At 40.7% G+C, this 17057-nt stretch overlaps 2 protein-coding genes across 3 annotated transcripts in view; one reads left to right on the forward strand and one right to left on the reverse strand.

Annotated features, from left to right (window-relative positions):
* The window catches only part of LOC127357616 (solute carrier family 66 member 2), a 29418-nt gene extending 26180 nt beyond the window's left edge, over positions 1-3238 (reverse strand). For both annotated transcript variants that reach the window (XM_051389928.1, XM_051389927.1), the window contains exons 1-2: positions 2339-3238; positions 1112-1245 (exon numbers count right to left, since the gene is read on the reverse strand). In XM_051389928.1, the coding sequence (XP_051245888.1) occupies positions 1112-1245; positions 2339-2541 (337 nt within the window). In that variant the 5' untranslated portion in view covers positions 2542-3238. The remainder of the gene's footprint in view (positions 1-1111; positions 1246-2338) is intronic.
* A 1600-nt stretch (positions 3239-4838) lies between these two features.
* Positions 4839-7754, forward strand: LOC127357622 (heat shock factor-binding protein 1). Its single transcript, XM_051389935.1, has 3 exons — positions 4839-5046; positions 5116-5182; positions 5776-7754. The coding sequence occupies exons 1-3, from the start codon at positions 5002-5004 to the stop codon at positions 5868-5870; spliced, it is 207 nt and encodes a 68-aa protein (XP_051245895.1). The 5' UTR covers positions 4839-5001; the 3' UTR covers positions 5871-7754.
* Positions 7755-17057: the final 9303 nt, after the last annotated feature.

Raw genomic sequence — 17057 nt, forward strand, 5'->3', positions numbered from 1 at the left:
GGGAAATTATTTTTCTCCTGACTCACTGGTTGTCAACATGGCTGACTGGCCTGAGGGCTTTAAATGGCGACTACAGTATTTTATTGCTCTCTTCACTGGATTCCACTTTACTTTTGTTATCTGACACCGATCCTTCAAGTGTCCTCCCCTCTCCTACCGTCAGACTGTCACAGGGACGGGAGGCAGAGCTGAGCATCCAATCCTGGAGCGGGAGTATACAGTCTGTCTGTACGGGAAACTTCAGCACTGCATAAATAAACACACGACTAACCAAAGAGAGCTGCTCTGTCTGTTTGCGTACAAAAGGATGCACATAAAAAAAACAGGATCTGTCAGTGTGTGGGGTACTGAGTAACTTTATGGGGCTGTTTAAGACACCGTTCACAGGAACAGACACATCGCAGTTTCAGTTGACTCTATTGCTGTCGGCAGTTATTAATAAAGTACCAGCCCAAATCTCTAAATCTATATTTTCCCTACTAAAGTTACTATCTCTACTATTACAAGATGTACAATGATCAATATCAATATTGGGCCAATAAATTAAGCATCTGTCAGCTATCTGTGTACTAATTAAAATTGTAATAGCAGAAAAAAAACCTCTGTCGCATGAAAACATTTGATGCTGTCAAGCTTAAGCTTCAGATGGATATGGTCATATTGAACAGCAGCTCATTTACAAGTACAGAGGTGCAGTTTGAAGCCAGTGATTTTCCTTCAGAAGGCGGGTTTTTGAGAATCCTGCATTAAACAATGGCACTGGCAACGATCATCAATATAGTAAAGTTCACTTCTGATCATCAATTGCAAGATTTGTGCTGTGGTGTTGTAGCAAGTTTTACTGGATCATTCACTGTGGTCACACACACACTGGGAGGTAAGGAAACCTGTTAACACCATGCTCAAAACACTCTCATACGCTTCCATTCACACATCCCCTCCTGCTTGCTCTCAGATATTTTTATCTTCTCGCACACAACCACATTGCTATCACACATTCGCTCACCATTCACTCCCACTCGCTCTTTTGTGCACATAACATTTGAAGCACACACAGTTTCTCACACGGTGTAGATGCAGCTGAGGTTAATCTGCAGAAGGGTTTTCTGACCTATGAAGGAGCGTCGTTTGGTGTTCAGTTCAGTGGCCATGCGGACGTTGGTGCACAGGTTCAGCATGATGAGCATGGTGGCGATCATGATGATGCTCTGCCACAGGAGCAGCGTCTCGAAGTAGCGGCCAAATCTGATCGGAAAAAACAAAAGAGTGTTTAGTGTTTAGGGTGTTCTCTTACAGTTAGGGGTGGAAAATATATATTGGGGCAGATAAAGGGGGAATCTATATTATTATGTGTTATAATAATGTGACAATGCTGATTAATTATCAGCCAATAATAATAATAATAATTTAATATTAATTCTTATTCTGTTCTATTAAAGCCGAAGTATGTTTGTGACATTTTCTGACTTACTTTACTAGAAAAAATACATGAACATAAATAAACATTTGAAGAGCTTTTCTTTGTTTGTGTTGTGTTAACAATAGTGATGTCAGTTACATTTGGTTCAGTCAGAGCTTTGTAACATTATGGATCCATCTTTGCTCACTACATCTCAGCATTTCTTACCCCTCAGTTGTGCATTAACTACAGGCTATGACCTACTTTTTAAAAAACACGAATGTGAAATGACTGTATCGGTATCGGCTTGAAAGCCTGAATAACACAATGGTACTTAGCTGCAGCAGCTTGAACATTTTTTTTAAACTTCCAGGAAGACATCATAGAGGAAATCAACTCGATTACCCCTCCAAAGATGATCCCAGTATGTCTTTTCTGTCTCTCTCATATACCCAAGTACCTGCCAGATTAGATTAGCTGCACAAACAATAGTTGAGAGAACTGCTCAGTGTAGTGACTTAAAAATGTAGAAAGCAGTTTGTTGTTAGAAAGCTATTTGTCAGGGCAGGTGCAATACTCTTCATTTTAAGATCAATTTAAGACCATTTAATGATAATTAGCAACCACTATTTAAATCAGCATACATCCAATCTACCAGCAGCTGCTATTCAGTGAACTTGTCTAAGTGGTAACTTGTGTAGGTGGCAGCAACAAATGAGAAGAAACAAATCTGAAGTTACAATGCAATAGAAGCTCCTAAGATTATCTCTTTTAAGCCGAATTCCATTACATACCCCACTGATTATTGACAGATCACAAGTTTTGTTCCATGCGGTATATCATTCGACTTATAAGCTACAGAGTATTAAACTAACAGCTTTCTAAATGGAGTTTTGGCACCATACAACAGAGAGCACAGACATGGGGGTGATTTGATACCTGAACAGTATCCGCAGGATGTTTGCCACCAGGAGGACCAGGCACACGTAGGTGGAGAACCCCTCTGCATTCTGGGTCCGGCGGATGTCTCTGTACTGGGGGATGTAGGGCACCAGCCCACCGAACACCATGGCACCAGCAGCGACCCACGAAACCAGGCTGTTAAACACGGCCACGATCTGGTCAAACAGCTCATCGTCCATGTTTCAGCTGCTCAGACAGTCGGAGAAGTTGTGGAGTGATGTCAGCTGGCTTTCACCGGCTCAACGGAGACAATAATGAGCTGGTTACCCCACGCTGGTTCCTTGTACCGACTTTGACAGTGTAAAAAGAGTAACATCCGCGTTTCTCATGCATAGTCCTTACACGGGTCACACAGACAAAGAAGCAGCTAAGTGCCACGCCATCACAAGCCGAGCAGTGGATCAGAAACGACGATTCTGGGGGGGGTGTCTAACGTTTCGGTAACAGCTGAGAACAACAGTGCAGACAGTGAGGACATCAGTGTGTCCGCTACTGTACCGACAGAACAACAACGCTTACCACAGACAGCGGGGGGGTCGGCGGGAGCTGCTAATCTGCTCCATACGTCCCATTTCTCCGATTCAACACTTCTGTTGACGCTAGCTGGCGTTGTTTTGAAAGACTGCACTAAACTCAGAAGGGACAACTGCCCAGGTTTCTGAAACAGTACAAGAAGCTCTTGTAACTGGAAGGAAACTTGACACAGAGCAGCCTTTTCCTGTGCAGGGTCCCTGTATTACACTAGTTTTCTTCTTTCTCCAGAGTCTGTGTTTTTCTATTCAACGGACGAGCCCACACTTCCTGAAGCGTCACACGTCACGCGTTGAGACAAAGATGTTGGCTCAGTCAAGATAGTTCACCCACTCGCTCCAAACACTATCGTGTGAGTGGCTGTGGACAGGTCGGTTTCTGAACTCGCAGCGTGGCTGTGTCAGCAGTTTGGAGGAGCACGGATATTCGTGGTTATTTATTTAGCTTTGTCCTTTTAATTATAATTCTATAACCTTCGATATGATTGAATATCGTCTTCTTGTTGGCTAGCTAATCTGTCAGCTTCTAAATGCAGTGCACATTTTAATGGAAGACATTTTGACATATCAGGAAGAGGACAAAAGCACAGGTGTGATATAATGAATGATGGCTGAATTCCATTTATCTGCTTTCAGTTTCAGGGTCCTGGTATTGTGTATTCTGGCTTTGAAAAGAACAGAACCTGTGTTAATATTATAACCAACACTATAGTATTTTGCCTTTCCGTCTTTGACAAGTCAAAATGTCTGAACTGAAAAATCTCGTTATGGACTAAAACACTCTTTAAGTGGTGCAAAATTTTAACATTTACTTATAGATTTCACAATGATAGTCCTTGACTGGACTTGGAGGGAATGCTTGTGGGTTTCTGCCCTGGAACCCCAGACCCTCAAGTGGCTCAATAGCTAATGTTCTCCTTGGGGCCCTTATGAGTTATTCTGGCCCTGCTACAGACAATAAACATTGTATTGAAGAGTAGCTACCATTACATAAAAGGGCCTAACTCTGTCGGTTTTCCCCTGACAATGAAGCTACTCCTCCTTAAATATTTCATGCAACCTGGTTTATTTTAGTTGACTTATTGCTCAGCACATCACACCAGCGCCTCTGGAAATGCTGCAGTCCAGACCTGCAGGCCTTTTCTAATTCTGTTACCCAGTATACATTTAACACGATCAGCAGTTAGAGTGAATGCAGACTGTCACTGACACAAAATCCAGATTATGAAGATTTAGAAAGGCCTAATCAAAGTTATGTAACCCTCACAGCACACATCTGTCATCAGTCATCTGTCACTATGATCCAGGATAATCTCTTATATAAAAACCAAAGGTTCAGTCTGGGGAGAGGGAACTGTTCCTTCTCATCTACATCCCACAGAGCACACAGTGAGCTGCCTGACAGCATACACCAGTCTACAAAGAGTTAATAACAATGTTCTTCCCCTATGCCACCATGCATACATATCACCGCTGATGGTAAAGTCAAGCTAGTCAAAGTGAGTCAGCGCAAGACCGGAAAATCAGTCAAAATGACCTTCACAATAATGTGCTAATACATTAAAGTCAATATCACCAAAACCTACAAGTAAAGCTTTTTTTTGTAGTTACTAAATATAACTAATCACATTCTTGAACTGACACTTATCAGCTTAAATGTGATGTTATGAGTTGATACAATTTTAGACTTTTGTCTATAACAGATTTGTGACTGAATATTAATCAAATAACTTAATAATATCATATATTATATATTAAATATTTAATAAAACAGCTGTCCCTTACCTCAGCACAGAATATAGTTAATAATATAGTTTTTGTTCTCTCTTTAAAACTTCACTGAACCAGATGCTTTTTTTGCGCGTTCGCCAAGTGACCTTTATTTTGAAATGACCACCACTGCAAGCGGAAGTCCCATTGTTTTCGCTCTGTCGACTCACTTTACCGCAAAGTTATGTGAGAGTCACACAGCTAACGTGTGTGAGGGGAAGCGGAGAGGGGATTTTTATCGTCGTTGTCACACCCAGGAACCAAACAAACCCCCACAGCCAGGCTGAATGGCTGTAGGTTTACACTTCCTGTTAATATTTGGGTTTTGTTGAAGAGACGATGTCAAAAACAGACAGCAAAGCAGCTGCAGATATGACAGAGGCGGTAAGTTTGTCTGGTGTGAGCTGTGTGTTTTATAAAATACTTTTCCTGACGGCTTTCTTCTCCTTTTAGATGGAGAAAACGATGCAGCGACTTCAAGGCAGATTCCAGGCAGTCTCTGAACAGCTGGAGTCTAAACATATCCTTTAATCTACAGTTTCCACCCAAACTACAGCTACTAACTTCACTTTCAGGCGTTTAAAGCTTAGCTGCATTATGTTATATTTGGATTAAGTTCGCTGTTCAGTCTGTGGTTATGGGAGCTAAAAACACACCTGAGAGCACTTTCTAATCAAAGACTGGTCCTGCCTGTCAAACACACACCTGCAGTAACATGCACGGCCACTGGGGGGGGGGGGCGTTTGTCAGGCTTTACAGTCACAAACTCTGGTTTGGTCAAAATAAATCCTTAATTCAGCGACGTAGATAGGATAAACAGCGGTTACAGCTCTACAGCTGCACACGGAGCAGACCAGCTCTGTAAACAAACCACAGAGAGGCTGCGATAGCCACACAGGCAAAGGGACACCATGACTCCACTATATGTGTACATAGCAGATAGTTGTTTGCTGCTGTATTAATGTTTTAAATCACATATGTAACCATGAATGTGGTAGTCAGTCATTGATATAAGGTTAATCATTATTGGCAGCTGTGTCGTGTTTTGTTGTGTTGCTGGTCCAATAACTGGTACAACGTTTACGGGTTCTGGCACATCCTTCACTCTGGCACTAGACGCGATGGGAACCCGCATTGATGACCTTGAGAAGAACGTGGCGGAGCTCATGACACAGGCTGGCATGGAGGAGCAGGCCGTTTCAAAGTGACCGCTTCTGTCGCATGAGCTCGCCATGTAACCTCCTCCGGACGGCTTCCTGCTGATTTGCCAACAGTGATGTCACTTTAGTGGCGACTGCACAGTCCCACACGTTCATCAGAAGTCATGAAATGGGACTTCTGAGCTGCCATCAGTTGATAATATCAGTTTATTCAGATGTTTGTGTTTTCCCCAGGTGCTACAATACTGCTAACAAATCACAAACGCTAACCCAGGTTAATGAGGCTTGGAGCAACATGCTAACACATAAACAAAAAGACACATCCAGTCAGATTACAGCTGACCATGGTGCTCGCCTATAGTTATCAATATATTTCTTCACATTCAGTGTTTTCTAACCAAAAACAATCTCGTTTGTACCCTCAAGGTGTAACAGACACATTGAAAGCATTTACTACCTCACAATATTTTCAAAGCCTTTTTTTTTAATGTCTTTATCTGCATTGTACAGACGCTGGGGTCTTCTCTTCTACTGCCGTCAATTAATGTGTTTGTTAGAGCTGCAAGGACCAGTCAATTAATCAAACTATTAATTAATTCATCGGCAACAATGTTGACAATCGATTAAGCGTTAATGTTTAAGAAAAAACAAGTGAATGTTTTCTTTAGTCCTCTGTGACACTAAACTGAATACCTTTTGGTTAGTGGACATTGAGGACGTCACCTTGGGCTTTGGGAAACAGCGAGCAACATATTTTACAATTTACTGCCATTTTATGGACCAAACAACTGATCGGTTAATCAAGGGAATAATCAATATATTGATTGATAATTGGTAATAATCGTTAGTTGCAGCCCTAGCGTATGTGCATAGGTGCACCCGATGTGGCTGCGTGTCCAATGCAGGGACCTGCTTGTCAGAACATAGTCGTCGTAGTTCCCGTCATGGGGCAAACACTCAGCAAGCTGCCCTTAAACCTGGAGGAAGGAGATTAGAGTGTCACCACCAAAGAAAAAGTATGGTGTGTCATATGAGCAGGCAGCTGAAGCTTACAACACAGCTGAGCAACACTGTTAGCTGAGCTGTTCTCTGGCTGCACTCTTAAGCCAAAACACAAGGGTGTCTTCATTTTTTAACCAAAGTCAGAGCATGAATTTATAGTCCCTGTGAACAGCAGATCATTTATATCATGACTTCTGCATTTTAACCCAGCAGTGAGTGTGCAGATCAATATCCGTTGGCCATTTATATCCTGAAAGACGCACAGTGGCATGTGAAATTAGACATGACGTTATTGAGAGAAAATCTAGTTTTGAGAAATGTCTTTCACACACACACACACACACACACACACACACTGCATGACAAACTGTTTCACAGACAAAACCACCAAAGCCCTTTGAATTGTCTAAACTGCTGCCGGTGTAAATGGTTTGTTCAGAGAAATGCAGCTCATTATATCTGGTTTTGTATAATCTGCAATATACAGTTATCTAAACGTTCTCCTTTGTGGTGACACCTTTTATAATGTAGAACCGTTTCAGAATGCAGTATGAAGTGAGCTGTCCATTGGCCTTAAACTGTGCGGTGGCAGTGGGGGCTGCTGCTGACAGGTTAACATGCTGCTAACAGACAATACCGTTAGCAGACTGAAGGGTACACTGGTCTCTTGTTTTACTGATCACTTTCACTTCATTTCTGGGAGAATATACTGTCTATGACATCTATGCAATTTATTTCTGAGCATAATACTGTAACTTATGTCATATCATGTGTCTTCCTAACCACTATTATAATATACATATATAATACAATATACATGACTCAAATTAGCCATCACATCAGTCAGTTAGATACTGTAGTCCTGTGACTGTTAATCACAGAGCACCAAAGTTAACATGCAACAGCCAAATAAAGATATTTTTAAAAGTGTCACTGATCATTTCTTGATAAAAAACAAAGTTTTGCCTCAAAGTAGCACCAGTAATTTCTAGAGTAAAAAAAAAAAATCTAAATCATGTCTTTATTTTTTTCTTTTTCTAGTTGTGTCTTTGTTTACCACAATCAAAGTCTTGCCATTTTCCTTACTGGTGCATTATGAACAGTGTTTTTAGTTTTTGTAGTTGAGTCTTTGTCATTAAAAATTCATATCAGTTAAACACAACATCACATTGGCCTCATTTACCAAAGATCCTTGGGACCCAGCTTTGTTTGCTTTTTCAGGATCCGAAACTTTTTAAAGCTTTTTTTGCCGTTGTTCAATCGGAGAAGCTGCAGAGAGACAGTAAGGACCCAGCCTTTGTACATGGGCCACATGCTGTACACATGTATCTATGGCACTACCAGGTGAGCTACCAGGGTACCATAAGTTGGGGATAAGTCGGCTCACTGTATGAAAAGTAGAACATTTAAGGCACTTAAGGTTAGCTGTCTGCCTCTTGAAATTCCACTGCTGAAGAGAAGATCATCTACCTCCAACAAGCAGCACTTCATGTTATTTATAAATAATTGGTTGAATTCTCACATTGAGAGCTCTTCTCCGAGATGCGTTTATGGATTTTCTTTCCATTTTTTTTTTCTCATTTTGAGAATCAGGCCTTTTCCTTCAGCGTGATCTCTGACACAAATTCCAGGTGCTTCATGAACCATTTAAATCCATACACATTTATCTTGAGATCAAAGACAACCGCTTGAGAGTCTTTTAATTGCAAAAATCATCATTCAATTATCATGCACCCCCAGGATCTGTTGCCCTGTGCAGCAATGTGGAGATGGTTTTACCCATCAGACAAGTTGTATCTCTAGATAGTCTATCTCTCTAGTCATCTCTAGAGATCGGGAAATGGGGAAATTACATAATTACAGCCAAAGTAATTGGGATGACAAAAAACAACTTATTTGGAGTTACTGAAGCTTTCAAGAAGAACTGAAACAATTTCACAGATAACCAAATATTCTGTAGTCTGTAATGAGTATTTTTCACTATTTTATGTCATTTCATCGAAAGCAAAATAATAAAAGTTGCAGTCTATTTGCTCAGTTGTGATACAGTAACAGTGGGATGCTAAATTTCTCTCCTTTTCTCCAGGTAACATCCTCCCTTTTTGTGTTAACTGGGAACTGTTGGGTAAATAAGTTTCTAAGGAGTATGGTCTAGACCTACGGAAGCATATTGCATTCACTTGAAAATGTATTTTTTTGTTTTGTTTTTCAGAGTAATTTATTTTTATGGTTGGTTTTTCTGAGTAATTTTTTTCAGATTTTCTGAATAATTAATTTTTTTCTGTTTTTCGGACTGATTTTTTTCTGAGTTTAGAGAGCATTTGAAACAATAGACACATTCATTCCTTTATTGGGCAGCTCGATTTAACGGAAACAAACATGACCGTCTTGTTTAGTTCAATCAAGTTATACTTTGATCTGGGTTTAAGACACTGGGAGATAGTCCTGTCTTTAAGTCATATAGATGGTATTATCATTAGTTTGTCGACTCTATGCAGGCACCTAAGGACTTTGCGGTTGTTCTGTGGTTCAAGGAAATGGTCATAGTGCTGCTGATATGAACCTATACCTCCCTCTAGTGGCTGTTTGTGCTCATTACAGTGAGATTGTGTGTCGCTGACCGTGGTCCTGAATTCCCTTTGGACAGCTTATACTTTTTATGTATTTGTATGAATAAGTATTCACAGTAGGTTTATTCATTTGAATGTCAATGACAAAGTATATGGCCAAAAGTATTTGGACTCTCCTCATACTTTTGGTCTGGAATTGTTTATCATGGTTTGGGGTTAGGAACCTCAGTGCCAATGAGAGGAAGTCTTAAAGCTGATATTCTAGAAAATAGCATTTGGCAGCAGTTTGGGTTTGGTCCTGTCCTGTTCCCACTTCCTGTGCTGAAGGTCAGATCCTTGAAGAAATGGTTTTCCTGGTGGAAGAACCTGACTGGCCTGTACAGAGCCATGGCCTCGATCCCATCCAGCACCTCTGGGATAAACTGGAACTCTGAGCCAGACCCCAGCAACCTTGGTGCTGGAAATACATCTGGTAGAGAGCCTGAAACCAGAAGAGTGGAGACACAATAATGCCCAGGAATTTGGAATGACATGTTCAGCATTCTCATATTATGGATGTTAAGTTCAGGTGTCCACATACTATATGTTATGAGGTCATTGTGGTTGTTGATGCATTTGCATTGTCTGTGCTGTAGATGGCAGTATTTAGTAATGTTGGCGCTGTTGCTCTCTTATGTTAAGAGAATTTACAGCCACCGAATCACCTCTGAGACCAACAGAAACACAACAAATGAATAAACACTGGCACACATGTCTTTATGTGCGAGAGAATGCACCTTTTGTGTACAGGGTGTGTTTGAAGTGAACATGCATGCTGTGTGAATGTCTGTATGTGTGTGTGTGTAAAGAGGTAGGCACATGTGTGCACGTGTGAGTGCACTTCAAATACTGACTAGCCTCACTGTCATGCTCGACGAAGCCAAAGAGCAAGAACGCTGCTGACCATGTTGCTATGGCGACCTGTACTGAAGCAGACACTTGTCAGCTTGTGTAAGTTGTGTGTGTGTGTGTGTGTATCTGTGTGTTTACCCATGGCTATGTGTACTTTGAAGACAGCCAAGACGGAGGAGAATTTTTAAAGAAGTGTGTTAAGCTGATGTATTCCGCTCCTTGCCTGGTGTGAGTATGAGCGGCGGAGACACTTTTAGCTGTGCATGATACTACTTTAGCTGTTGGGGCGGTAAATGGAGCTCACACACTCTTCTCCCCGTGGTGGAGTGCTGAGTGGGTGTGTGGAGAGCCATGGCCGGCAGAGAGGGGAGGCTGAGAGGTTCAGCCCTGTGGCCCACGCCGGGTGCTCTCCACTGGGAGGGGCTCTAATGGCTGTCTGCATGGTTAACACTCTGCACTGGATAGGGGGAAGCATTTCAGAGAGTGTGTATGAGTGTGTGTGTGTGTGTGTGTGTGTGTGTGTGTGTGTGTGTGTGTGTGTGTGTGTGTGTGTGTGTGTGTGTATGATTGCATGTGGGTGTGTGCACTTGTACGCCCTATTTCTCCCTCTCCCTAATGCTACTTTTGCACACTTCACTTACGAGGTGAAACACAAAGTAAATGTCAATAGTCTAAAGAGGCTCCTCTCCTCTCTCATTATCCACGGATCCTTGCACCATCTATCTATCTATCTATCTATCTATCTATCTATCTATCTATCTATCTATCTATCTATCTATCTATCTATCTATCTATCTATCTATCTATCTATCTATCTATCTGTGTGTTGTTTAATGACACATTCTGATTTCCCCTATTTTCCCTTATCTCACTTTCCATTCCTGTATTTATCAGCAGCCTGTCATATTATCTCTCTCTCTTTACACTCTTTTCTCTCAGTATTTGCACTCTTTTTTGCCTCCATTTCGTCTTGCTATTAAATAATCTGCTGGGCATTACTGACTCTCCCTAATGGGGAAGAGTGCATTGCAAAGAGGGGCTTTACTGTGCAAAAGATAGCTGTTTTGCATCATTTTCGATGAGATTAGCCCATTCTGCAAAGTTTGGAGCATTTTTAGTCATGGGAGGACATCTTTTTGTCAGAGGAAAGGAAGTAAAGAGCATAAAGAAATCCAAATTTCTTACTAAATCTAAATGGAAGGTATTTACTGTGACTTATCTTAGACATTAAGGAAATGTTACTAGCTTAAATACAATACAAAATGACAATCAAACCAAACTGATGAATAAGATGCCCAGATGGTGTCAAGCAATTTGGTCAAAAAATAATTTTTTCCCCATTACCAGGTGACCCTTGACCCCTACACAGTCAGAAAGGTTGGCTGGTGACATGGTTTGACTTGAGTAAAGGTTACTTTGAGTAAGGTCTGTAGCTGTTATGTATTGGTTATGATGCTATTTTAAACCCATATTTGCTGTCAGTTACAACAAAAACGTACACATACACAATCCTATATACGTTTTGAATCTTCACATCAAATGTTTCATAATATTAAAAAAGTTATTCTGATTGTGTACACGTGTAATATATCCATGTCTGAAGCCAATAAGAGATCTTGAGAGGCAGATTATTTGTATATTAAAGTATAAAAACTAAATCTGCATGTTGTGTACTTTCCAAGTATATTTTGCAAATAAAACCTCTACTTATGAAGTATTTTTATATTGTTGTATTGGTTCTTTTACTTAAACGTACTACAAGGACGTTTTAACTGGCTATAAAACAGTCTCAGTTTAACACTGATGCCTCTATATAAACTACATCAACAAGACCATCAGTGAGATGATTGGATATTTCTATATAGTTATTCTTAATGCTGGCCACTAGGTCAGATTTGGTTGTATTCCCATTGAAATCAATTATACAAGGCAGTGGAAACACTACTGTTTTTGTCCACAGGGGCTGCCACAATCAAATGAAAGCTCACCGTTGCTGCTTTAAGTCAAGGTCTGAATTTGTCTCCCACCTCTGCAGTAGCACTAGTAGTACACTACCGTCTCTATAGTTGCAGTTGTGCTTTTTTGTGCAAGACAGGATGCTGCACACTACAAAAGGCTCGTACGTTGCATCTTCTGTGGATGTCTACAAGGTCACACACAGAGAGCAGCTCTTGTCTGTGGGAAATTTTCCTTCATCTCTGTCCTGAATCGCACAGACAAACCAAAGAGAGCAAGAGCCAAGGAAGGTGTCGGTTGAGATAAGAGGTAAAAATAAACATGCTCTCTCTTCTACAACACTTATGCATGCACACAAACACACAAACACACACACACACACACACACACACACACACACACACACACACACACACACACACACGCATACATACATACAGGGGACACCTGTGTGTTGCCTTCCACCTGAGGCCCTTTGATTCCTGGTGTGCTTTAATCTGCACTGTGCTCTTGCCTGCCTTTGAAGTGAAAATCCCTGTCACCTTCGCCTCTCGCTCTCTCATTCACTCGGGCTCTCCACACACACAAACAAACCAGAAATGACCACCACCTGTTATCTTTGTCATAGTAAATGCAGACTCGCAGCTCATCCAAAGAGCCCAGCTCTAATTCACATATTCTATTCTATTCTACTATGCCGGAGGCGAGCTGCGCCTAAATTTACCCCAGCAGTTATTTTAGGGCCTTGGTAACATACATCACCTTCTGTCTGCTGTAATGCGTTTATATCTACAGGAATAGAAACTGATTTCCAACTTTGTCCTGCCACACAAGTCTTTTCATGGCGGGAGGAAAAAGCAGACAGAGCTTTGGGTAAGAAAAGGTCTACAGGGGAAGTGGGGAGAAATTTAAATTTATTTTTATTTAGTATAGATTTAATCTTTTTTCCATATTTTACCCCTTATTACATGTACACTCATAAATTACTGGGTGGAATATATTTGAAAACTGAAATATTTAAAAAAGAGAAACCATGAGACATTCTGGGAATTAAGGAGAGAAAAGGAAAGAAGAGACCCAGGCTACCTGTTCCACCTTTTTTCCAGTCTTTGTGCTAGGCTAAGTTAGCCATCAGCCAATTGTAGCTTCATGTTTACCGTACTTACATGACAGTGGTATCAATCTAACTCTTAGCAAAAAACAAATAAGTGTATTTCCCAAAATGTCAAACATTTCCTGCTTAATAGCAGTAAGTTAGCTAGAAAATGAGTGAGCCCAATCCATATAAAACCTACACATACTTTAAATTAAATCTCCCAATATAATCACAAATCGGGATAAAGACATCTAACATTACCATACAACTACCTAACATCTCCCTATGTTACCAATCATTTCTGTAGTAACTCAACTCATCTACATATATTTAACAAGAAAAACCTCCCTGAAAAACGTCCAATGTCAGAAGTATTTGCACACTCAAAATGTACCCACGTATAGGCAGATTAGATGCAAATCTGTTGGGAGACAGGATGTCTATGCAAATTATGTACACATAGGGAGGTTCACTGCAAGTATATGGTGACATAAGGACTTTTGGAGACAGTTTTACATGTGGGGTGCTTTTTATGCAAACGTGAGGCCATTTCAAGAGTAGACATGACCACACTTATCACATTATACATCATACGTGGTGATGAGTAGTTTCCATGCAATTATATTGAAAGGTCAGGAGTCACTTTTAGTGGATACATGATTTTACTTTTACTTCTGCAACTACTTTTCCACCTCTGGACCTCTCACGGCCAACTTGCTCTGCTTTCCCATTCCCCTCTCATGCCTCCATCTCTCTCATCTCTTTATCCCTTATTTCTCTCATTTGCCTCTCTTCAACTATTTCATTCCTCTGTCAGCATCTTTCTGCCTCACTTCCCATCTCTCCATCCCTCTCTCTCTGTATTAGTGAAAAATGGGTGTGTCCTGGGGATCGGCAGCCAGCAACCGACCCCGTAGCTGTCACCATGGAAACTGGGTCAGCTTCACGGTAGCTATGGCAGTGAAATGTGTGTGTTCTCCTGCGACAGGTATGTGTGTATCTGTGCTTGTGTGTGTGAGTCAGTGACATGTGTGTGCAGGTTGGGGGCATTCTGGAAATAGACAGGCCAGGGAGATGAAAAGCAAGTGTGTGAACAGGTGTGTGTATGAGTGCTTGTTTGTGTTCATGTATAAATCTGTGTGAGGGGCACATCGTAGTCATTTCTCAGGATATTGGCATCACATGGCAATCACATTATTCTAATTAAAATGGTGATATTATATTGGTAATTTCATTTAAATAATATTGACTGTCGAGTTCTATAAAAACAATGACAAAATATTGCATGAGGGTGTTGTAAAAACACAAGAGCAAAAAGGTAAGGAATAGATTTAAAGGATGTAGGATTTAGTGCCATCTAGTGGTGAATTTGCAGTTTGCAAGCAACTGTATAACGCACACCTTCGAACCATGTAGAAGAAAGGGTGGCAGGGAAATTTGAGAAAAATGCAAAAGGCCCTATCTAGAGCCTGTTTGGTTTCTCCATTCTGGGCTACTGTAGAAACATGGCGGTTCAACATGGCGGACTCTGTAGAAGAGCACCCTCTCCCTCTGTAGATATAAAAAGGCTCATTCTAAGGTAACAAAAACACAACAAATCTTATTTTCAGTTGATTATACATATATAATTATATATCTATAGATATATATTTTTTAAAACATACATTAAATCTTCTCAATGTTAAACATTACAAATAACACTGATGGCAAACATAAGACATATAAGTAAAACTAAATTTGTCTGTATGCATGTATACTATATATGTATGTGTAGAGATTAAAATTTTTTCTCAGCAAAGTTCTAATGCATAGCATCCTACAAATATGATGTTCCAAGGTGTTTCCTTATTTATATTTAGGGCTCTTTATCGGACTCTCGTTTTAAAACAAGTCAGCAGGGAACACTGAAAAGTCATCCAGAAACAGCTTTTTCACCTGACTCTGCCAGTTGTCCTTTCAGCCGAGAAAAATCGACAGCTGTATACTGGAAATAAGAAGCCTACTTTTGTCGGCCTCTGTCTGGAAGCAAGAACCAATTTACAGTTACAAAAATAGGAGTGAATTTGATGGTAAATCTGGACATCTGTGAATGGAAACCTTGACAGGTGAAGTAACAGTAACAAAGTGGGGCATATGGCCAGCTTGAATTGTCTATAACGAAGCCATGCAGACACATAGCCTACTGTCCCCCCCCCCAACTCCTCTCTTACTCATTACCACAGTTAATTAAGCTTCTGTCAGAGTACGTCTTTCTCCTCCTCACATTTTTTCCCCTTATCATCCCTGTTCTTCTCTTTCCACGTGAAGCCAGTGGAGTGGAATTATTGTCTGATTCGAGGTGATCGTCATGGTTGCCGAACAACCACCCCCCATCCCCCTTTCCCCTCATTTCATCTCTCCCTGTCTGCTTCCTTTTTTGTCCCCTTATGATTAAGCGGTTCAGTGCCCAAGGTGGTACATCCATTGGTCTGCTAAAAGACAGGGTCATTAACACCAGCGAACTCCATCTACAGAGAGGTTAGAGTCGTTAGTTGTCTGAAAAAAAGTGTCAAGAGACAAAGTTCATACTGTAATATGCATCATCAGAAGATCAAATCATGATTTATAAACAAAAGGAATACTAGCTTAAGTGCCAATGAACCCCGCGCCCCGCTCTGGTTAGACAGCCACTGTTCCAGTTTTATATGACACCTTTGTGGGACAAGTCATGGATGTGTTGTGGTTTGAGTATGGTAGAGGTTTTCACAACAAAAATGAAACATGTATTCAAGTGGGACAGGAAAATTACATGTTTACAAATGACAGAGAACTGGTAAAGGCCCAGTGGTAACAGTTTTTATGTAGAGGACACAGAAATATGCAGACAAACAGCAAACATGCAGCTAGTATGCTGGTGTACTTTAGAATTGATACTAATAAACAAGAGAAATGCTTGCATCTATAGTAATCACTAACATAATATAAACTTTGCAATCAACACATTTTTTTGAAGCTGGGAGTATACTAAAGCTATTTTGTCCAGTACACTTCCAGTCCTGTCCAGTCAGCCTCATGAAGACAGTTTGTCTGCCTGCTGCCCTCTCAGCGGCTCTGGAGCTGTGCTGCTGACAGGACAGCTGCTTCTAAGGACAGTGATGCCGTAATGAAGATATCGGTGTGGATGTGGATTGAATGGATGGACTCCTCTCCTCAGTAGCGCTTATGCACTGCTGAAGTGTTTATAGTGGTTCTGAATGACCACGCTTGAAAGTGGCGTGAAAAGCTGATATATGTTTTTTTTATCATGCTATTTAAATACTGGGATTACGTAGCATTATTTCCATTCTCTTCCGTGTGACATTCGTAGCTCTTTAATAATACTCTTTAATTATGTTTCGCTAAGCACATACTCTCACAGACTTTTGCCACAGATCATGATTGCAGGGCTCAATGAAACAATGTGATACAGTTGGATGTGATCGTTAAAGGGGTTCTCCATTGATTTAGTGTTGCCCTTGAAAAACACTGAAGACTCACAGAAAGATTTAAAAAGAATAGTCACAATCGATGCAGCAGAGGCAAAGGTATCCTAACTTTTAGTTGTTAGTATGGGTCAAACTTCCAAAAAATAGAACCTTGTCTTTCACATTCACTATATGAGAATACATAGCATGGCAATATGGCATGGCAGTTTTCATGCTTTACTGCATACATAATGAACATGTGTTTTGCTATTTGAAC

Source organism: Dicentrarchus labrax, unplaced genomic scaffold (assembly GCF_905237075.1).
Source record: "Dicentrarchus labrax unplaced genomic scaffold, dlabrax2021, whole genome shotgun sequence".
NCBI lineage: Eukaryota > Metazoa > Chordata > Actinopteri > Moronidae > Dicentrarchus > Dicentrarchus labrax.